At 41.4% G+C, this 23409-nt stretch overlaps 1 protein-coding gene across 1 annotated transcript in view; it reads right to left on the reverse strand.

Moving 5' to 3' along the window:
- The window catches only part of sgip1a (SH3GL interacting endocytic adaptor 1a), a 108152-nt gene that overhangs the window by 42154 nt on the left and 42589 nt on the right, over nucleotides 1–23409 (reverse strand). Inside the window, exons 7-15 of the mRNA XM_078407395.1 lie at nucleotides 21995–22173; nucleotides 17675–17686; nucleotides 13547–13558; nucleotides 7447–7471; nucleotides 6859–6910; nucleotides 3805–3893; nucleotides 3116–3208; nucleotides 1714–1788; nucleotides 387–929 (exon numbers count right to left, since the gene is read on the reverse strand). Coding sequence (XP_078263521.1) covers nucleotides 387–929; nucleotides 1714–1788; nucleotides 3116–3208; nucleotides 3805–3893; nucleotides 6859–6910; nucleotides 7447–7471; nucleotides 13547–13558; nucleotides 17675–17686; nucleotides 21995–22173 — 1080 coding nt within the window. The remainder of the gene's footprint in view (nucleotides 1–386; nucleotides 930–1713; nucleotides 1789–3115; nucleotides 3209–3804; nucleotides 3894–6858; nucleotides 6911–7446; nucleotides 7472–13546; nucleotides 13559–17674; nucleotides 17687–21994; nucleotides 22174–23409) is intronic.

Here is a 23409-nt window from a genome sequence, read left to right on the forward strand (position 1 = left end):
TGATTGGATCAAAGGAAGCTTGAGCTAATGTTTAGAAAGAACCATTCAAAACAATTCCATGGTTTATTTTGTTCCTCTTAGTTCCGTGATGCCGCTGGATTGGAAACACTGCTGACTGTGTCTTATTCTGCATACAACATAAGAACCTGTCGGCCAGTTTCAAGAAAAGGGCAAAAGCTTGTTGTGGAGAGAGAATGGATGCCGGGGGATGTTCTGAGAATGTCACTACAGATGCACACTTTCAAAAGAACACAAAATAGCAGAGCTTAGCACAAAATGGAAGAGCACAAATACAACAGGACAGAAGCAGGATGAAGCCTTTGTGCTGCTACTAAGGCTTCTTGCTGGTGACTGGCTAGTGTAGTGTTTAGCCAAACACCACGTACCACTGCCACCGGGTACTCCACTGCCTGAGATGGGTCCTGGAGAAGATACCACTGTCCTGTAGGTAGGAGGTGGAGGGGGAGGGGGCACGTTCTTTTGCCCCATAGCGAGCTCTTTCAGGGAGGAGGATGACTCGCTCTTTTCGCTCTTGACCAATGCCAGCTCAGAACTCATTTTCTCACTTCCATCATGGTCGAGGGCAACAGAAATACTTGGAGGGGCATCGGTGGACTGTAGGTCGCTCTGGACATCCTCTGGCTGAAGGGCTGAGGTGGGCCCCTTTTCGCTCAGAACTGTAGCTGAAACATCGTCTCTGGGAAGTCGATCAGAAAAATCGATCCACTTGTTCTTCGACAGGTCGACTCCGGATCTGGGAAACACAACTGGGCCAAAAATATCATCCAGGTCACTGATAGACAACAGTTTGTCAGGCTGGGGATCTGCTTCACCCTGGTCATTCCCTATAGTCCCCTGGGATGTGTTCGGTAAAGGTTGCTGCGTTGCTGCATCAAGGTCTGACTTGGTGCCTTTCAGACTAACGTGGTCTTAAGTTCAAAATTCATGGGTAAAAAGAAAAGCAGGAGTCAAAAGTATTCAAGATTAAACGCAAAATAAAACTGAAGAATGCACATTCAATGTTAAACAACTACAAAATTCGTATTACTAACGAGACAGATCTCAAACACCTTTCTAATGAAGAAAATAGTTCCCTTACAAAACCCGCTATGATCCCTTTAATGGACCTTGCTAGCTGGCCCCTGATATTCTCTCATGTGACCACCCTTGATGTCTGAGGCAAGAGGGTGAACATCAGTAGGTTATTCACCATGTACGATCTGTCCTCAACAGATAGTATCTCCTCGAATGCATCCCTGGTGCATTGGCTGAGGTCTGCCTCACAGCATATCCGCGGCTGAACCTGGGAGTATTGGGCTGCAGAACATAGTTCTAGACTAAGCAGCACATTTCAGAATGAGAACTTGGGAGGAGGGGATGTTACTTCAAATTAAATAAAAAAATACTTCAATGCTAATTATTAAACATGCAACGAAGCCACTCTTAAGTGTGCAAAGATTTGGAAATAGTTTGTGTGAAAAACATAATATGGTTGGAATTAAAGATCCAGTCACTGATTAGAGCAACTTTTTCCATATTGATTGCTTATTATTTTATAGCTATTTAGAGTTACCTCGTCTACAACACAGAAACTAGTATTCAATCCAGTTTGGTGTTGCTGATGTTTCTGTTGTCTCTGCCTATTCCACTGAAGTGGCTGCATTATAGGTAAATGACAAGCTGCCCAGAATTCCTTAAACTACAAAACCCTACCTGAACCCTCTGCTGAGGGGGATCCTGTGCGAGGTGGTGTGGCTGGAACATTTTTCGGAGGCAAAGGAGGAGGTACTAGAAGCGGAATTATAAAATTCAATTTATGAAATGAAAGTGAAATTATTTGCAGAGTTTTACACCATTTGAAGAGAATTTAAAGGATAACAATATATTTACAATCAATGCAAAAGATCAATTTTCTCAGGAAAACAAGCCATTCTATTGAGCAGAACAAAGTCTTGCACCCACTGGAGCAGGAAAAATGAAATTATTGTGTGATCTACAAGATCGCAATGTTCAAGCCTGGAAATGGGGTTTTACCACACATTTTGACTTAGAAGAATGAGTATTAAAAACGTGGAGATTTAAATATGGATTTCAAATGATTAGATGAAACCAGGGGTGAAAATTAGCATCACCTAATGAACAGATTGAGTTCCACTTACTGAAGGGCTAATAACTATTAAACATCATCTCCTTCTCTCCAGAGACACTGCCTGACCCGCTGAGTTACTTCAGCATTTTGTGTCTACTTTCGATTTAAACCAGCATCTGCAGTTTTTTTCCTAAACATCATCTCCTTTTGAGTGTTCAGAACTTCAAATTTAGATTCAAAGGCCAAGAAGTAGAGGATAGAAGAAACCAAAGGCTTCATCTGAGAGCAAGACTACTTGGCACTTTGTCTGTTTCTCCCTTACTTATTGAATAATGTTCAGGCACTTATTGCATTGTTGTGGCAGGGTGTAGAGATATCTTTTCTTGTTCTCCCTGTGAATGTTTCATTCACACCTATTACGTTAAACGTTCTGTGCTTTTACAGAGCCATTAGATTTCCTGGAATTTCTCATATTATGGCAGGGCTGAAAATTAAGTTCTGGGGTCAACCTCTCCTTTCTCCGTCATTTCCCTTTGTGTAGAAGATGAGAAGTTCAATTTCTAAAGACACTTAAAGGAGCAGTTATGCCATTGCGCCTTGTAATTGACCCCTCAAATCCGAGGAGTCAGGCTGCAAAACATGAAGAGTCGTAAACATTCTTGATTCTGCCTCCACATCAATCATTTAGTTGTTTTGCAACCAGCCAGCGCCACATTATAGGCTTCGTAATGCCTATTTCCTGAGACAAAACCCTTCTCGAAGGCTCTGGATTCTGTGTCCAGATAATGATAATGTTGTCGGATGCCAAAAACCTCTCAGGTCCCAAAAACCAAGCAAGCACAGCACAGTTTGGATGCAAAGCACATGTCTGCCAGCTATGTACAAGAAATCTATCAAAAAATGGGGCCATCATATCTTGTTCTCTTCTTTATTACGTTTATTTGTTTAATTACACATTCAGTGCAAATACTTTTTTCAAGTTCCAATGATTTTGATGCAGGATTAATCCGGTTACAGTGAGCTTACCTCCTGCAGGAAAAGATCGTGATGGCAAAGGTGATTGTCTCTTGGACTCACTGGCTTGAAATGGCCCCCAGATCTCAGGCTGATCAATTGCAGCTTTAAGGCATGGACAAAGTCAGCCAAAAAAAAACAAAACACAAGGCATAAATACACAGCATGAACAATATAGCTTTTAAACATTAGATTGCAGGAACTACATTTTGTTGCAGGTCTGTTGCCACAAAACTCCTCGAGTTGTGATTCCTGCAGTTATCCCTGCATTGTTCCAGAATGCACATCTTTGAGTGACTCAAATATTCCTAATAACCCCCCACCTCTCCTTATCTGCTGGAATATCTGACTGCCCTGGCTTCCCGCATCAGCGATTGTTGTTGCTTTAAAACCCCAGGCAAGGAAACCCATGTTCAATTTTGTTAAATAGTTGATAGTAGTGAGCAGCAGCCCAGGCTGTTTGCCTTGATCATAGAATCAAAGGAGATTGAGGAACAATTCAGTAGCTTCATGGTCATCAATGACAAGTGCAACATTTTATTCTAGTTTAAAAAAATTACTGGAATTCATCCACTGTTGAATGAGAGTCAAACTCAGACTGATCTTTGGATTAATAGACCAGGCTGCTGGCTGCAGTAACATAACCACCGTGTTCTTTATTATTGTGTAATTAATGTGGGTCAGGCATGTGTGAGAAGTACCTTCTGATTTCATGCCTTCAAATGCTGACTCCAGTGGTGGGCCAAAGAGAGGCATCAGAGACGCTGTATCCTCTAGTCCCTTCTTATTACTGGGAAAGAAAAGTGAAGAGAATAAAAAGGGGAAAGAAATAAGAAACAAATGGTTAGTGAAGAAATACAAGTGAGCACAGCAAAGATTCAGCATATCTTGCTCAATCTGGAACATGGAACATTGAACATAGTGCAGCGCAGGAAGAGGAGGCTAAAGGTGCTGGAATCTTGAAAAAAAAAAATCATACTTTTGGAGGAACTCAACAGGTCAGGCAGCATTCTCCATCAATTCATTTTTAGGACAGGAATAGGCCTTTATGGTCCACAATGTCTGTGCTGAACATGATGCCAAGTTAAACTAATCCCTTCTGCATACACATGGTCCATATCATAAGTTCACAAGTTCATAAATTATTGGAGCAGAAGTAGGCCATTGGGCCCATTGAGTTTAATCTGCCATTCAATCATGGCTGATCTATCTTTCGGTCTCAACCCCTTCTCCTGCCTTCTTTCCATAACCCTTCACACTCTTACTAATTAAGAATCTGTCAATCTCCACCTTAAAAATATCTAATTACTTGGCCTCCACAGCCATCTGTGGCAATGAATTCCACATCTTCACCACCCTCTGACTAAAGAAATTCCTCGGTAGACACGGCTGGAGTAACGTAATGGGTCAGGCAGCATCTCTGAAGAGAAGGAATGGGTGACGTTTCGGGTCGAGACCCTTTTTCAGAAATTCCTCCTCATCTCCTTTCTAAAGCAACATTCTTTTATTCTGAGGCCCCGCCCTCTGGTTTGAGACTCTCCCACTAGTAAAAACATCCTCCCCACATCCACTCTATCCAGCCTTTCATTATTCAGTAAGTTTCAATGAGGTCCCCCTTACCCTTCTAAACTTCAGGGAGTCCAGGCTCAGTGCGTCAAACGCTGTTAACCCAATCACCCCAGGATCATTCTCGTAAACCTCCTCTGGACCCTCTCCAATGCCAGCACATCCTTCCTCATATATAGGGCCCAAAACTGTTCACAATACTCCAAATGCAGTCTGACCAGTGTCTTCTCAAGCCGCAGCATTACATCCTTATTTTTATATTCTAGTCTTCTTGAAATAAACGGTAGCATTGCATTTGTCTTCCTTACTATCGATTCAACTTGCAAACAACCTTTGGGGAGTCGTGCACCAGCACTTCCAAGTAACTTTGCACCTCTGAATACTTTGCCCATTTAGAAAATAGTCTACACCTTTATTCCGACTACCAAAATGCATGAATGCACACTTTGCCACATTGCATTCCATCTGTCACTTATTTGTCCACTTTCCCAACCTGTCCAAGTCCTTCTGCAGAGTCCCTGCTTTCTCTACACCACTAGCCCCTCCACCTATCCTTATATCAATCGCAAACTTGACCACAAAGCATTCAATTCCCTCATCCAAATTATTGATTATGAAGAGTAATGGCACTGACCCCTGAAGAACACTAGTCACTGACAACCAACCAGAAACAGCTCCTTTTTTCCCCACTCTTTGCCTTCTGCCATTAAGCCAACCTTCTATCCATGCTAGCATTTTCCCTCTAATACCGTGGACTCTCATCTTCTTTAGCAGCCTCACTTACGGTACCTTTCTGAAAATCCAGGCAAACAACATCCACTGACTCTCATTTGTCTTTCCTGCTATTCAATGAAACCCAACAGATTCATCAGGCAAGATCTCGCCTTCACTAAACCATGCTAACTTCGACCTATTTTATCTTGTGCTTCTAAGTACTCAGAAGTATCCCTCCATTCCCTGCACATTCATAATCCTATTTAAAAACCTCTTAAATGTCACCATCATATCTGATTCCTCGCTATGACTTGCAACGCGTTCCAAGCACCTCGCCTTCTCAGTGTAAAAAAACTTACCCCAACATCTCCTTTAAACTTTCCTCCTCTCATCATAAAGCTTTGCCTCTAGTATTTGAAATTTCCGCCCTGGGTAAAATATTCCAACTGTCTACTCCTAGTTATGCCTCTTATAATTTTTTTATACTTATATCAGATGTCCCCACTGCCACCGATTCTCCAGAGAAAATAATCCAAGTTTGTCCAACCTTTCCTTATGCCTAATACCCCTATTCCAGCAGCAATCTGATATATCTCCAGCAGAGAGATAGATCTAATAATCTCTTGCTGAAAATCACAGTGCCAATGAGGAACTTGCAGAGTGCTGGTGAGAGTGAATGCCCAGACACACTGCTACAAGGAATGATAGTCTTGGATTTGTAATTACTTGCACATTGTTTGTTGACAAGTTACTGTAACTGTAACATGTAGACATTACGCAGTCATGAAGTGAAGACCAGACATCTCCCCAAAGAGAAGAAAAGCAAAACTGAAGGGGATGGATTTAATTAAAACTCTAAGAACTTCACCCTTATTTAAAGCCTTTCATTTGTTGCTTAGGTATGCTTGGATGCTAACAGCAGTCTATGACTTCCCCAAATTAGAGATGAGGAGAATGACGAAAATCAAATCTCAACACAGGATAGGTCTTATCAATACAAATCGATAAGGAAAAAGAACAATTTATCGAACACAGGAGCAATGGGAAGAGAACCCAAGTAAGATTATGAGTACCATTAAACTACAGTAGACAAAACACCAAGGGTAACAAATGTTTAAATAAAATAGCGTTCTCAGGTCATTCTGTAATGAAGATATATTCAGAATGGAAAATTTACCCTGCAAATGAACTGGAGAAAATATGTGGTATGGTGACAAAGCTGAGTCATTTCAAAGCATCTTTTCTGAATTTTGATCAAATTAACTATTAATAAATTATGATCATTATTTCTGAATTATGATTTTTTGTTGTTGAAAGGACTGTGGAATAGAGAAGTATGGAATTTTATTATCAACTCATGGACCTCTGAATTGGATCTCATTGGATTCTCATTCACACCGCCTAAAATTGACCCCATGCATATGTTAATGATTAGTGTTTAATATTCAGTGGAATAAGCAGTTGGCTAAAAATACCTGACAATTTCTGCTGTAGGCGTTGACCTTCTTGGACGAGCTATTTCCTCACCTGAATAAACAACAAAACAATTTATTTGAAAATGTTCACTTTACGGCTTTCTTCAATTATTCATATCATGGCTGCAAAGAACAATTAATCATCCTCCATAGTATGTAATATGAAAGAAGTTTGCCTGACACAGGATTCTGCTTAGTATTCTAGTGCTCGTGCCATATAGAAGGAAGACTCCAAGGCAAAAATACTAACAATAAACAAAGTACCTCAGGAAAATGAAAGTCTGTTTCTAATTAACGATCCTCCCCTTATCCCGAACTTCCAAAGTAGTTTGTTTCAAGTTAATACAAAGCAGCCAATATAAGGATGCCATCCAAAATTTAGATCCTCCTCTTGACATCCCTGCGTTTTTGCCACAATGTCTACAACTTCCTCAGCATTTCCTTCCACTTTCAAAACCAAAGTTCTGAAAGGAGTACCCTCACCACTATTCAACAAGTGCAGTATGCGTTCTGCCTTCATGACTTATCTTTTTCATCATTTAAGCCCTTTAATGTCAATCATTATTGACAATGAACATGAATACTTACATGATAAGTCCCTTTTGATAATTGCCTAGAAAGAAATAGAAAAAGGGATTGACCTGGTTGACTTCTTACATAAACGATCGATAGGCCTGCTAAATTCCATTTGGAAACAACTGATCTGGTGGCCATGAACAGAGCTTAAGTGGAGAGACTGGGAGCACGATAAGAGATTCCTAACGGGCAGCACAGTGGCGCAGCGGTAGAGTTGCTGCCTTACAGTGCCAGAGACACGGGTTCGATCCTGACTACGGGTGCTGTCTGTACAGAGTTTGTCCGTTCTCCCTGTGAACTTATGGGTTTTCTCTGAGAACTCCGTTTTCCTCCCCCATTCCAAAGTCGTGCAGGTTTGTAGGTAAATTGGCTTCTGTAAAGTGTGTAGAATAGAACTATTGTATGGGTGACCATTGGTCAGCACATATTTGATGGGTTGAAGGGCCTGTTTTGACGCCATCTCTCTAAACGAAACATCTGTGCTTTGCCAAGGGAATTTGCTTTTTAAATTAGGATGAAGATCTCTCATTTTAGATGAAGAGCGTCTTCTCCCTTTGCAGTTTTTTGTCCGTTGGTTGGATGATGATACACTTTTGGCTGAGTAGGAAGTGTGTTGGTTTTTAGTTATAGAAGATAGGATATGGGAGGGCTGGAAAGTTCATTGTCTATTACCTATCCCCAAAAACTATGGAGAAAATGGCGGTGGGCCTTCGTCCTGAATCACTGCAGCCATTATAGTGGAAGGTGTACCATGTCATTAGGAAAGGAGTACCAGGATTTTGACGAAAACAGGAACAGCAAGGTATTTTCAAGTCAGTATGATTTCCAACTTGGATGGAATTTGTTCCTTGAGGATTTCTGATTTTCCCATTGTCCTTTCTTTCCAGGTGATTGTGGATTAAGTTTTTGAAGAAACGTTTTGTAGTTAGTATTTCATGGATGCCATTGGTGAGGCGACATTTGGAGTATTGTGTTCAGTTTTGGTCACCCTGTTATAGGAAAGACATTGTTATGCTGGAAAAGGTGCAGAGAAGATTGATGAGGATGTTACCAGGACTCAAGGGCCTGAACTATAGGGAGAGGTTGAGCAGGCTAGGATTTTGTGCCTTGGAGTGCAGGAGGATGCAAGGTGATCTTATAGAGGTATAAACTGTAAGATCATGAGAGCAATAAATAGACCAGATGCACAGAGTCGTTAACCCAGACTAGGAGAATCAAGAACCAGAGGGCATAATTTTAAGGCAAGGGAGATAGATTTAATAAGAACCTGATGGACAACTTATTTTACACAAAGGGTGGTGGGTATTTGGAATGTGCTGCCAGAGGAGGTAGTTGAGTCAGGTATTATTACAACGTTTAAAAGTAATTTAGACAGGCACATGGATAGGATAGGTTTAGAAGTATATGGGCCAAATGCAGGCAGGTGGAACGAGTGTAGATGGAACATGTTGGTGTCGATGTGGGTAAGTTGTGCCAAAGGGCCTATTTCGACTGTATATCTCTTTGACTGTCATTGCCTGGCACTTGTTTGATGGGAATGTTACTCGTACTTATCGACTTATGTATGAATGTTGCCAATGTCGTTCCACATGTGGGCATTGGGTGTTTTATGAATGTCATGTATTTCTCACAACCTCTTCGACAGCATTCAGCTCACTGTGTAGTCCTCAGATCAATTCTGTCAATTCCATTTATTTCCCAGTAACATATTCTCTTTCACATGACCATCAACTCCCCTTGATTCTCTTTCCTCCTCCCTACATTAGGGGCAATTAGCAGCAATCAATTTACCTAGCAACCAGCATGACTCTGCAATGAGGAAGGAAAGTAGCGAAAACCCACACAATCATGAGGAGAACAGACATGGAGACTCCACAGGCAGCAGCTGAGGGTTGAATCTAAGGATTCGAAACTAGAACAGAAGTCTGTGCAACCTGCCCTGACCATACAGTGGAATAAGTCATGGATCTTGTGAAAATCCTCAGCAATAACTAGGGCTGAGCTGATGGGCCTTCACAACCACAATGGTCTTCTTTCTTGTTAGGTACAGCTCCAGCCACCAAAATTTTCCCGAAACAATGTAATCCCAATGTTGTATTGATACCAAAAGGAATCACTCTCACCTCTGGAGATCAGCTCTGTTTGGACCAAGGATGTAATGAGATATGCAGACAGGTGGTCTTGGATGAACCTAAATTAAACATCACTGCACAGGTTATTAGTGATAAGAATGTCTATGACACATATCCTCTCTTTGTTAATGATTTAGAGTGTACAGATCAGGAGGTGAAAAGATTTAATAGAAATCTGAAAGGCAATTTTTTTCCACACAGAGAGTGGTGGGTATAAGGAACCAGCTTGCCCAAGGAAGTAGTTGAGGCAGATACAAGGACAACATTTAACATTTGGACAGGTACATGGAGAGAACAGGCCAAATGTTGGCAAATGGGACTAGGCTTAGATGGAGCATCTTGGTCAGCACGGTTGTGATGGGCTGAAGGGCATATTTCCATGCTGTATGAACAAATCTACTAGTAACTTTTCAAACTAAAAGCCAGAACTAAAGAACGCAAACATTAAATCTTATTGATAACTCCATAGGCAAGATTTTCATATTGGATAACTGGTGCAGGGAGCAGGGTTTCAAGTTTCTGGATCATTGGGACCTCTTCTGGGGGAAGTATGACCTGTACAAAAAGGACGGGTTGCATCTGAACCCGAGGGGAACCAATATCCTGGCGGGGAGATTTGCTAAAATAACTGCGGAGACTTTAAACTAGTACGGTTGGGGGAGGGACTCAAACACAGATAGCTAATAGGCAGTGTGTGAGGCAGGAGGCAGAAAAGGGAAACACTCAGACCCAATATGTAGGAGAGAAAGAAGGGAAAAGAAATAAACTGAGAATAAGAAATGATGGGTCCCTTAAATGTGTATATTTTAATGCTAGGAGCATTGTAAGAAAGGTGGATGAGCTTAGAGCCTGGATTGACATCTGGAAGTATGATGTTGTGGCGATCAGTGAAACATGGTTGCAGGAGGGTTGCGATTGGCAATTAAATATTCCAGGATTTCATTGTTTCAGATGTGATAGAATCGGAGGGGCAAGAGGTGGGGGTGTTGCATTGCTTGTCAGGGAGGATATCACAGCAGTGCTTTGGCAGGACAGACTAGAAGGCTCGATTAAGGAGGCTGTTTGGGTGGAACTCAGAAATGAGAAAGGTTTAGCAACACTTATAGGGGTGTATTATAGACCGCCAAATAGGGAACGAGAATTGGAAGAGCAAATATGTAAGGAGATAGCAGATATTAGTAGTAAGCACAGAGTGGTGATTGTGGGTGATTTCAATTTTCCGTATATAGACTGGGAATCACATTCTGTTAAAGGGCTGGATGGTTTGGAGTTTGTAAAATGTGTGCAGGATAGTTTTTTGCAGCAATACGTAGAGGTGCCTACCAGAGAAGGGGCAGTGTTGGACCTCCTGTTAGGAAATGAGATGGGTCAGGTGACGGAGGTATGTGTTGAGGAGCACTTTGGGTCTAGTGATCATAATGCCATTAGTTTCAATATCATTATGGAGAAGGTCAAATCTGGACCAAGGGTTGAGATTTTGGATTGGAGAAAGGCTAATTTTGAGGAGATGAGAAAGGATTTAAAAGGAGTGAAATGGAAATTGTTGTTTTATGAAAAGGATATAATAGAGAAATGGAGGATATTTAAAGGTGAAATTTTGAGAGTACAGAGTCTTTATGTCCCTGTTCGGTGGAAAGGAAAGAATAATAATTTGAAAGCCGTGGTTTTCCAGGGAAATTGGACACTTGGTTCGGAAAAAGAGGGAGATATACAATAAATATAAGCGGCAGGGAGCAAATGAGGTTCTTGAGGAATATAAAGAATGTAAAAGGAATCTTAAAAAGGAAATTAGAAAAGCGAAAAAAAGATATGAGGCTGCTTTGGCAAGTAATGTAAAAGTAAACCCCAAGGGGTTCTACAGATATGTCAATAGCGAAAGGATAGTGAGGGATAAAATTGGTCCATTAGAGAGTCAGAGTGGACAGCTATGTGCTGAGCCGGAAGAAATGGGGGAGATATTAAACAATTTCTTTTCTTCGGTATTTACCGAGGAGAAGGACATTGAATTATGTGAGGTAGGCGAAACAAGTAGAGTAGTGATGGAAATTAGGAGGATTAAAGAAGAGGAGGTACGGACACTTTTGAAGAATATAAAAGTGGATAAGTCTCCAGGTCCTGATAGGATATTCCCTAGGACATTGAGGGAAGTTAGTGCAGAAATTGCAGGGGCTATGACGGAAATATTTCAAACGTCATTAGAAACAGGGATGGTGCCGGAAGATTGGCGCATTGCGCATGTTGTGCCTTTGTTTAAAAAAGGTTCTAAAAGTAAACCTAGCAATTATAGACCTATTAGTTTGACGTCTGTGGTGGGAAAATTAATGGAAAAGATACTTAGGGACAATATATATAATTATTTGGATAATCAAGGCCTGATTAGAAACAGTCAACATGGATTTGTGCCTGGAAGGTCATGTTTGACTAATCTTCTTGAATTTTTTGAAGAGGTTACCAGGGAAATTGATAAGGGCAAGGCTGTGGATGTTGTCTATATGGACTTCAGTAAGGCATTTGACAAGGTTCCACATGGAAGGTTGATTAAGAAGGTTAAATCGTTGGGTATTAATAGTGAGGTTGCAAGATGGATTCAACAATGGCTGAATGGGAGATACCAGAGGGTAACGGTTGACAATTGTATGTCAGGTTGGAGGCCAGTGTCTAGTGGAGTGCCCCAAGGATCTGTGTTGGGTCCACTGTTGTTTGTCATTTACATTAATGATCTGGATGATGGTGTGGCAAATTGGATTAGTAAATATGCAGATGATACTAAGATAGGTGGAGTAGTTGATAGTGAGGTAGATTTTCAAAGTCTACAGAGAGACTTGGGCCTTTTGGAAGGGTGGGCTGAAAGATGGCAGATGGAGTTTAATGCTGATAAGTGTGAGGTGCTGCATTTTGGTAGGACAAATCAAAATAGGACGTACAGGGTAAATGGTAGGGAATTGAGGAATGCAGTGGAACAGAGGGATCTGGGAATAACTGTGCATTGTTCCCTGAAGGTGGAATCTCATGTGGATAGGGTGGTGAAGAAGGCGTTTGGTATGCTTGCCTTTATAAATCAGAGCATCGAGTATAGAAGTTGGGATGTAATGTTGAAATTGTACAGGGCATTGGTGAGGCCGAATCTGGAGCATGGTGTGCAGTTCTGGTCGCCAAATTATAGGAAGGATGTCGACAAAATGGAGAGGGTACAGAGGAGATTTACTAGAATGTTGCCTGGGTTTCAGCACTTAGGCTACAGAGAGAGGTTGAACAGGTTGGGTCTTTATTCTTTGGAGCGTAGAAGGTTGAGGGGGGACTTGATAGAGGTTTTTAAAATTTTGAAAGGGACGGACAGAGTTGACGTGGGTAGGCTTTTCCCTTTGAGAGTGGGGAGGGGACATAGCTTCAGAATTGAGGGACAAAGGTTTAGGGGTAACATGAGGGGGAACTTCTTTACTCAGAGGGTTGTGGCTGTATGGAATGGGCTTCCGGTGGAAGTGGTGGAGGCTGGCTCGATTTTATTATTTAAGAGTAAATTGGATAGGTATATGGATAGGAGGGGATTGGAGGGTTATGGTCTGAGTGCAGGTAGATGAGACTAGGTCAGGGAGAATGGTCGGCGTGGACTGGTAGGGCCGGACAGGCCTGTTTCCATGCTGTAGTTGTTATATGTATATTTAACCTCACATTAAGAAATGCAAGTTCTCTCACATTTAGTCTTTTTTTTAAACAGTGGTATGACATTTTATTTGCTCTTTAGCATTGCAGTGCAAATTACTAAGGGCTCATTAGCTAGCAATATAATATTTTTAGTGCATGATGACTTTCATAAATAGGTTTAATATTTGTTCAAACTAAAGTATCTCTAGAGAACTGAATTTCTAAACATCAGCATTTTACAAATAAAGTAAAGTTTCTCAAGTTTCTTAAGAAACTGAATAATGAACAAAAATGAGAAGGATTGTGGTTATCGAAATACAACATAAAGAAGTACTTACTGGACTGCGCCTCTGTGATCGGCAAAAAGGAAGAGAGAACAGATACCTGGTCAGAAAGTGATAGATTTGTGAAAAAACCTTTCATAGTCGAAGATTAAAGTGAACAGGCATGAATTTAATCACTAGAGTACAAGACAAGCCTTTAATTCTTGACAAGCTAATTTGAGGTCGGGTACAAACACTGCACCCTTTGTCAGGGGGAGAGGAAAATTGGTCCTGACTATTGGTCATGGAGTCTAGGCGGAGAATCATTCCTCTACTCATCACATGCTTCCCACTTTAATTTTTCTGAGGCGCCCACAGAATTCCCATATAGATGCAACAACTGGACAGATATTTAGTACATCTTCATTGCCATAATTTCATTGAAAAACACAAAAGATACCACTAAAATGGACTTTAATACATAGAGCATAGGGTACAGCACAAGAACAGACCCTTTGGCCCATAATGTCCATGTCGAACTTGATACCTGGATATCTACTTGTGCACAATACACAGCCATCAATTCCCTACATATCCTATATTCCTAAGCCTACCCAGAAGCCTCTTACATGTCACTATCCTATCTGCCTCAACTATGAACCCTGGCAGCAAGTTCCAGGCTCTCACCATCCTTTGTGTAAAAAGGTGCCCCGCACACCTCCTTTAAAGTTTTCCCATCTCACCTTAAAGCTCTGCCCTCTAATATTTGATTTTTCCATCCTGAGAAAAAAAAATCTGATTGTCTACCCTATCTATGCCTCTCGAAATGTTATACACTTTTCTATTAGATCACCCTGCAAATTCCAGCATTCCAGAGAAAACAATCCATCTGTCCAACCTCTTCATAGAGCTAATACCCCCCTAATCCAGGCAACATTCTGGTAAATCTCCTCTGCACCCTTTCCAAAGCCTCCACATCTTTCCTGCAAATGAGCAACCAGAACTGCATGCAATATTCCAAACGTGTCCTATCTAAAGTCCTATGAAGCCGCAACACACCTGACTCTTATACTCAATGCCCTGACCTATGAAGGCAAGCATACCATACGTCTTCTTTATCATTCGATCTACTTGAATTACCACTTTCAGGGAGTTGTAGACTTGGACTCCATGATCAATCTGTACATCAATGCTGTTGAGGGCCATTATTTGTACATTTTCCCCTTACATTTGACCTCCCAAAGTGCAAACACCTCACAAATGAAGTTATGCATTTTGGAGAAAAAAAATCATAAAGAAAGTTATTTTCTAAATGGGGAGGAGCTGCGTGGTAATACAACACAAAGGGACCTGGGGGTACTAGTACAGGAATCACAAAAAGTTAGTATGCAGCTGCAGCAAGTGATTAGGAAGGCCAATGGAGTCTTAGCCTTTATTGCCAGGGGGATAGAGTATAAAAGTAGGGAGGTGTTGCTGCAGCTGAATACAGTATTGGTAAGACCGCATTTGGAATACTGTGCGCAGTTTTGGTGTCCATATTTAAGAAAGGATGTACTTGCTCTGGAGGCAGTGCAGAGAAGGTTTACACGGTTAATTCCAGGGATGAGGGGGTTGACATATGAGGAAAGGTTAAGTAGGTTGGGACTTTTCTCATTGGAGTTCAGAAGAATGAGAGGCGATCTTATTGAAACGAATAAGATCGTGAGGGGCCTTGATCGGGTGGATGCGCTAAAGATGTTTCCGATGATCGGGGAGACCAGAACTAGGGGGCATAGTCTTAGAATAAGAGGGGGCTCTTTTAAAACTGAGATGAGGAGAAGGCCAATGGAGATTAGGTCTTCACTCAGAGGGTGGTTAGTCTGTGGAATTCGCTGCCTCAGGGAGCTGTGGATGCAGGAACGTTAAATAAATTTAAAACAGAAATAGATTGTTTTTTAATAGACAAGGGAATTAGGGGTTACGGGGAGTGGGCAGGGAAGTGGACATGAGCTATGGTTAGTATAGTAAGACCTGAGTAATCTCCTGGACAAGTTTCGATCGCCTAGCTTGGGGTCGGAGAGGGATTTCCCGGATTTGGTCTGGTTTTTCGCCTCTCCCAGGAGATCACACGGAGACCAGGAGATCACACGGTTCTTTTGGGTGGGAAGAAGGGCGATAGTGGGAAGGGGGTTGGGGTAGGATCAGCCATGATCGTATTGAATGGCGGAGCGGGCTCGAGGGGCTTGGTTGGCCTACTCCTGCTCCTATTTTCTTGTGTTCTTGTGTTCTTGTGTTTGCTCGGATTAAACCCCATCTGGCATTTCTCCAGCCATTTCTTTAGCTGATCTATATCCCGCTCTATCCTAATGATATGTATTGGAGAAAAAACATATGCTCTTAAACTACTAAATAGAAAGTTATGACTGTGTTCCTGCATTCTTGGTTTAGAGTTTTGCTCGAAATCTGTATGACTGTGGACTGAGAAATCCACAAGTATTGAGATCTGCATTCATAGTGCCTGAAAAGACTAGATTGTGTTCTTATTCATAAGTCATTTTAGTTTGATAGGTTGAGAAAGGACAGGATTAAATTGGGTGGCCAGAGTTTATTTCCCCAATTTAAAAAGATGGTAGATGTAAGTTTCCTGCTCATTTGCCAAGTACTGTGTTTCTGCAAAGCATCAGGGGACCAAAACTATTTTATATCTAATTTTGATATGAACAAGATATTGAGTTCCAGTTGATATCTAATGCAATTGATATCAATGGAAGTAATTTGCTATTTTATGAGCATTTTGCTATTTTAACCATTGAACTGAATTGTGCCTACCTTTCACTCATGTGTCTAGTGGGAAACATTGGTCAACTTCTGCTGACTGCTGAGCTTGCACTGGAGTTACACCACTGACCTCGCTGCACAGCTGTCTGAGACAAGCTGAAGATCAGACCCCTACACACTTGACCTCTACCACTGGACTCACCGCTAACTAGCTGCAGAACATTGACACATTGAGGCAGAGGGACAAACACACTTTGCATTTTGTTTTACTGCTTTAGCGAGGCACGGCTGGCATTAGAACCACAAACCCATGCATTTTCACATGACGCTGGCCGTTGCTTTTAAAATAATTTTCAGTCTTAAATTACTTACATATGTCTGTGCTGACTCTATGTGTTCCTGGTTATCAATGACAATTAAAAACAGTTCAAAGGCTTTTGATGGTGTCTGGCTGCCAAAGGCTATCAGATATTTCTAGGGATGGGCTGTTGGACTTTGACAGAGTCCACTCCCCCTTGTGGCACCTCTTGCATTACAGAGCATCAGCTTGTCTGAAGCAGGTTGGGCCAGGTATAGCAAGATGCAGATAAACCTGCCGCACTACTTTAAAATCCTTAATATAAGCAGCACATATGAAAAAGGTCAATGTATAGTCTAAACGGTGGCGGATGAAATATAATGTAGGCACGTTAATGTGGAAGTTTGTGAATTAGTGCACATACAGTAGAAGGAAGGGTGGTGGCTCACTGCAAGAGCCAATGACGAAATTTAGCAATGTCAAGGTTTCAGCTTAGTTGCACGTTTACCTTTTCTTGGCCCCATGATCCCTAGAGCTAAGACACGGGTGCCCACAGCCTCTACGTCTGGTGCCCATCTAGATAAGGACAGATGCCTTAATCACCAAGGAATACCGAGTGCAATTGGTAATTGTAGGACAGGGAATGTTGAATGCAGAACAGGTGGAGGTATCCCACAGGAATATGATGACAGTGAAGCCAATTCTGCTACCAAGACAAATTCCTATTTGCCAGCATATAATCCATTTCCCTCCATTACCTGCATATCTATATTTTAATCTAAAAGTTTCTTAAATACCACTATCATATCTACCCCAACCACTAACCCCCCCCCCCCCCCACTCTCTCCTTTAAAAATTTCCCCTCTCACCTTAAAACTATCCCCATTAGATCCCTAAACCACAAATGTTATCTATCAGCCTTTTAATGTAGCATAGTGATGTGCTTCGATTCCTTGGGACATGATCTTCTCATCACTTGGTACTTAATATTGATTGAACCGTTATAAGTAACTTTATTCATATCAACATTTCATCAAAGGAACTGAAAATTATCCATGAAAGTGGATAGAAAGTGGAAAGTGCATAAAAGAGAAGTTAAAATAATCTTTCCTGCATTTTACTTAGAGAAAACAGAAAATTGCTCTTACCGGACTTCTCCTCTAAAGATTGAAGCATTTATTAGAAAAATAAAATAGTAATGGTAGATTTTGTCTTATAAAATGTTTTCACATTCTAACAATGCAAAGATAAGACAATCCATTTACAACACGATAAAAATCATGACTGTGTCAATGCATGTGACATAATTGTGAGGTAGATTCTTGTGAAAATATGTTTTATCAAACGCTATGATATTTACTCACTTAAACATTTCATGAGAGAATCTTAAAATTATAAGAACAGGGCATTGTGGTGTCTTCGTTTAGTTCAACTACAAATAGATCTCATTACATGACTTTAATGAAGATAAATTGAACATTAATTTGTAATTATTTTTTTATATTTCACATTTAAATTATATGACATCCAGTTAACTATCAGATCCATCTCAGCATTGTGATTTATTTTTAAAAAGATGATTTTGAATAACCAAAAGAAAAATAAGGCACAAGACAAATAAAAGGCCAAATTAAGTTGTAATTGTTGCTAAATGTATTGGTGCACAGATTTATGAGCGATATTAATCAGAACATTAATTTGTAATCTATTTAGTAATCTGATTAAAAATGGTTTTTAAAAATCACTCATTAATTTCCAGCAACATGATTTAATTAAAGGACAATATGTTTGTTTTTGATTATTTATCAGATATTCTACACGAGTAAACCTTGTCATATTAATACAGTATACAATAACACAGTAATACAGTATATATGCTATATTCAGCCATGTTCAGACATTAATATTGAATAATCATTAGCAAAGTTTGTAAATTATAACACTAATCCACTTAGCAACAATAATGTATTGGAATGTGGGTAGTTTTGTAGGATCTGTGAATTTCCCAGATATTGTACATGCTAAGATGGTTCAGAAATATGTCTGATTAACCCAACCAAAGAATGATAGAGGAAAATGTTATCAAATGGTTTGATGAATTATATAAAATACTAGACTAAGTGGACCCGTTGGGCCCAAACCTCTCCTGTATTGGTGCAGCACCCCCCCTCCCCCCCCTCCCCTCTGTCCTCAACACCCCCCTCCCCTCTCCCTTCTCCCCCACTACCCCCTTCCCTCCGTCCTCCCTTCCCCCTCATCTCCTTTTAAACTTAAAAACGTGAATAACTTAAAAAATATAACACCGATTTCAATAAAACTACTTGCATTATCACTAAAGTGACAATGGTGAGTAAGGTGGGCCTAAAAATTGTCGCGCTATCGTGTACCGTTTTGGCTGAAGTTCAGTCACAAACAAGATAACAAACGAGAGTTCTAGTATATAGATATTTACACCTTTACGTTGCCATCTGGCAATTACTGACTGTATACCTTTCCTGCATAACTGATGGCAAGCTATGCCTTTTCTTATCTTAAGGTCATAAGTGATAGAAGCAGAATTACATCATTCAGCCCATCGCGTCTACTCCGCTATTCAATCATGGCTGATCTATCTCTCCCTCCTAACCCCATTCTCCTGCCTTCTCCCCATAACCCCTGACATCCGTTATAATCAAGCATCTATCAATCTCTGCTTTAAAAATATCTTCTCACTATGTCCATACAATGAAACAAATTTCTGCTGCATCCCAGAACAATCATTGAGCAGCAGCAATTTCTTAGTCCCTTGAAATGAATAAATTGTGAACAAAGAAAGATTTTAAAAATAAATTACTTTATCTTATAAAGTTCCTATTTTTTAATATTTAATAGTTAACTATCAGATCCGTTTTCTTTTTTAAAATGATATAGTGCGATAATTTTGGATAACCAAAAGGAAAATAAGGCATATGACAAATAAAAGGCCAAATAAAATTGTAACTGTTGCTCAATGTATTGGTGCACAAATTTATGAGCGATATAAATGTCATGCAATGTCATACATATTATTTACTCTGTGGTTATGCAGCTGCAGGTAAACATGCAGTGGAAAATTGTCACATGAAAACCTCCGACATAAGGAGAGGCTTCTCCAGCACTACGACAGTGCAATATAAATACAGTATATCAACACCAGTCATGACATTCATTGGCAATAAACTTTTCCAAAACCTATATTTTCTTCCAAACTAAATTATGTAATATATCATTTTGATATGGATTTTAATCAATGGGGACGTTCAAAGCAAGGGAGCTGCCTTTATATCTAGTACAATACCTAGAGTAGGTTTGGTAGGTCCTGTATAATTTATTTGTGAAACTCTAAATCTGTAAACAAGGCAATAAAATTAGAATCATGTTGCCATGGCAATGCTTAACATAAAGAATACAGTTTAAAGTTACCCAATAAAGTGTTTGAGGATCTGACTGGATGTAGATCTACATGTCTAGAAAGCCGTGTGGAGGGAAAAAGAGAATCTATGATTTTTGTTTAAAGCAGAGCGTTGTGAATCTTTGTGATTCTTAACCCAGCACGGCTGTGAGTGCTTAATTACTGAGTCTATTTAAGAGTAAGATCAGCAGACTTTGGGGCAGTCGATTAGGAGATTGGAGGAGAAAATGGATTTGGGTCAAAGGATTGGTCAGAATCTAATTGCATTGGTAGAGCAGGCTGGAGGCTTTGCAGGGCAAACACATTTTATGCCTAATTTTTTTAAGATAATCAAACTTCATGGAGGCAGAATACTGTGGAATTCACTGCATGAAATCTCAATGTAGCCTTTCCGCTGAAACATTTTACAAAATATTTCATGAAATTTGAATAGAAAATTTGTTACAATTTATATTAAATGAACTTAAATGGTGTGGCGGCTCCCAAGGGTCGGGCCATACCACTATCGAACCCCTCGGCATGGGAATGGACCAGTCCAGGGGATGGCCCGTAGCTACAGGGATAAAAGACGGGATTTTAGGTGCAATATCTCTCTTGCAGACTCGACCGGACTAGAGAACAACAACGAATAAATCCCTCCCGAAATACCTGGCTCCTCGCCTTTATTTCGGGCTTATCGACGCGCCACATTGGATCACGTCGGGGTCACCAATGTGGCGCTTCGATAAGCCCGAAATAAAGGGATTTATTCGTTGTTGTTCTCTAGTCCGGTCGAGTCTGCAAGAGAGATATCGCGCCTAAAATCCCGTCCTTTATCCCTGTAGCTAAGGGCCGCCCCCCTGGACTGGTCCATTCTCGTGCCGAGGGGTTCGATAATGGTATGGCCCGACCCTTGGGAGCCGCCACAATGGGATGATTTTCTATTTCGAATAGATTTGAATATAGAATAGAGAACAGTACAGCATAGGAACCTCGGCCCACAATGTCTGTGCTGAACATAATACGAAGACCAACTCTCATCTGCCTGGACATAATCTGAAGGCTGTTGACTCGAAACGTCACCCATTCTTTCTCTCCAGAGATGCTGCCTGTCCTGCTGAGTTACTCCAGCTTTTTGTGTCTATCTTCTATAATCTATATCCCTCCATTCTCTGCACATTCATGTGCCTATCCAAAGCCTCTTAAAGGCCACATATCTGCATCCACCATCATCCCTGGCAATGTGCACTGCGCACCCACTGCCCACTGTGTAAAATAAATTGTCCCACACATCTCCTTTAAACTTTGCCCCTCTCACCTTAAAACTATGCCCTATAGTATTTGATATTACTATTCTGGAAAAAAGGTTCAGACTGTCCATCCTATCTATGCCTCTCATAATTTTATATGCTTCCAACAGGTCCCCCTCAACCTCCGGCATTCCAGAGAAAACAATCCAGATCTATCCAATCTCTCCTTGCAGCTAAAACCCCCCTAATCCAGGCACCAGGTAAACCTCCTCTGCACCCTTTCCAAAGCCTCCACATTCTTCCCATGTTTGGGAGACTAGAACTGCATGCAATACTCCAAATGCATCCTTACCAAGACCTATCATGACTTATTGACTCTTATAGTCAATACCCCGACCAATGAAGGCAAGCATACCATATGGAATCTTTAACACTCATATGACTTCTGTACATCAGAGAAGGTATTTTACTGATGAAAATTTGTCAACATGGAGAGGGTTGTATGGTTTTCCTGTCATTAACATTTCTTCAATTTGTATCAATATAATGTTTCTAATGTTCGGAGGATAGAAATTATTTGAGTTCATTGAGGAGCCTCAGAAACCTTGTTTTAAACGGCTTTGTTCAAGATAATTGACAACAATAAGAATGAATGTTCATTGTCTAAAATAAAAACTGAACATTTTGAAAATACATTGTAATGATAAAGATGTTGACCTTGTGCTTAACTAAATCATGCAGACTTAGAAGGAATTATTCTGATTAGCTTCCTAATTTGCTGATTGATAGAAACAAATTAGAGTACTTACCATTGGTGAAGGAGACAGAGAAATGTTGCCGACAGAGACCTTTAGCTCATCCACTGAAGCTGCCATACATGTCACGGCATCTTTAGCCTGGAGCGGACGGATTTTCACGTTAAATTTTCGCCGTGTGTCTTCATCTGACTCAGACTCACTTGATGAGTAAAAGTGTTTCCCTTTGGTAGGTGAAATGCCATTAAGGATTATTTTTGTAAATGAAACAAAGTGGAACAGTTACACAGCCAAATATGCATTTAGAATCAGTGCTGCTGTTTCATAGAGTCGGAAACAGGTCCTTCATCCCAAATTGCCCGGCTTGGATTCAATTGCATTTATTACAATGCTACAAGGTAAATGAAACCAGGGCTGGGATATGTTTGGGCGACTATGAAGTTATACCCATTACGAAACCTGGCCAAGGGTCGGACTGGCCGGGCAGCTTAATGTTCCAGGGTACAGGTGCAACAGGTGAAATAAAGATGGGGGTAAAAGAGTAGGGGGAGTCGCATAATTGATTACGGAGAACATGATGGCAGCTGTCCGAGATTACAATACTTGCCCATCCCAACCAACTTTCCCCCACCCCTCCTACAATCAGTCACCTATCCATTTTCTCCAGAGATTGCTGCCTGACCCAAAGAGTTATTTTGTGTCTATCTTTGCCTCATCCACACCAGTCCCACCTGCCCATGTTTCACCCATATCCCGCTAAACCAGGGGTGTCAAACTAATGGCCCACGGGCCACATCCGGCTTGCGAAGGGGTCCAATCCGGCCCGCGGGGTGATTTGGGAAAAAAAAAGTATTTCGCGACCATTTATTATGTATCTGTATGGTGTCCGCGCTCTCTCTCGCCGCTCTCTCTCTCTCTCTCTCGCCGCTCCCTCTCTCTCTCTCTCTCCCCGCTCGCTCTCCCTCGCTGCTCTCTCTCCCCGCGCTCACTCTCCCCCGCCACTCTCTCTCCCGGGACAGGCCGTGCGGTGACGCGGGCGGGAAGGGGCCGGTGCTGGGGAAGATGGGGAGTCTCAGCGTTGTTGTGGACACCGGGAAGTGCCTGGGCTGCCGCCACAGAGACCGCCACCGTGTACCTGAGACCCAGGTGAATGCGTGGATAGAGGCTGGTGGGAAGTTGCCGCACTGTGAATGGGGCCGCAGCCAGCGATCCAAAATCTGAACTGCTCTCCAGAGTGGGGGCTCTGGGTTTGGGTTAAGGTGAGGTGGGATGTGAAGACGTGCTGGTAGTTATGCGGGAATAGGGAAGGGAAGGGTGAAGGTGGTAGTAAAGGAAGGGGAGTGGGAGCAGATGAGGGAAGGGGAGGGGAGCAGATGAGGGAAGGGAGGGTTTTCAGGGATGAGGAAGGGAAGAGAGGGTGTCAGGTGGGGGAGTAGGTGGTAAAGGAAGTAGGGAGGGAGGGGGTGAGG

This window comes from Rhinoraja longicauda, chromosome 11 (assembly GCF_053455715.1).
Source record: "Rhinoraja longicauda isolate Sanriku21f chromosome 11, sRhiLon1.1, whole genome shotgun sequence".
Taxonomy (NCBI): domain Eukaryota; kingdom Metazoa; phylum Chordata; class Chondrichthyes; order Rajiformes; family Arhynchobatidae; genus Rhinoraja; species Rhinoraja longicauda.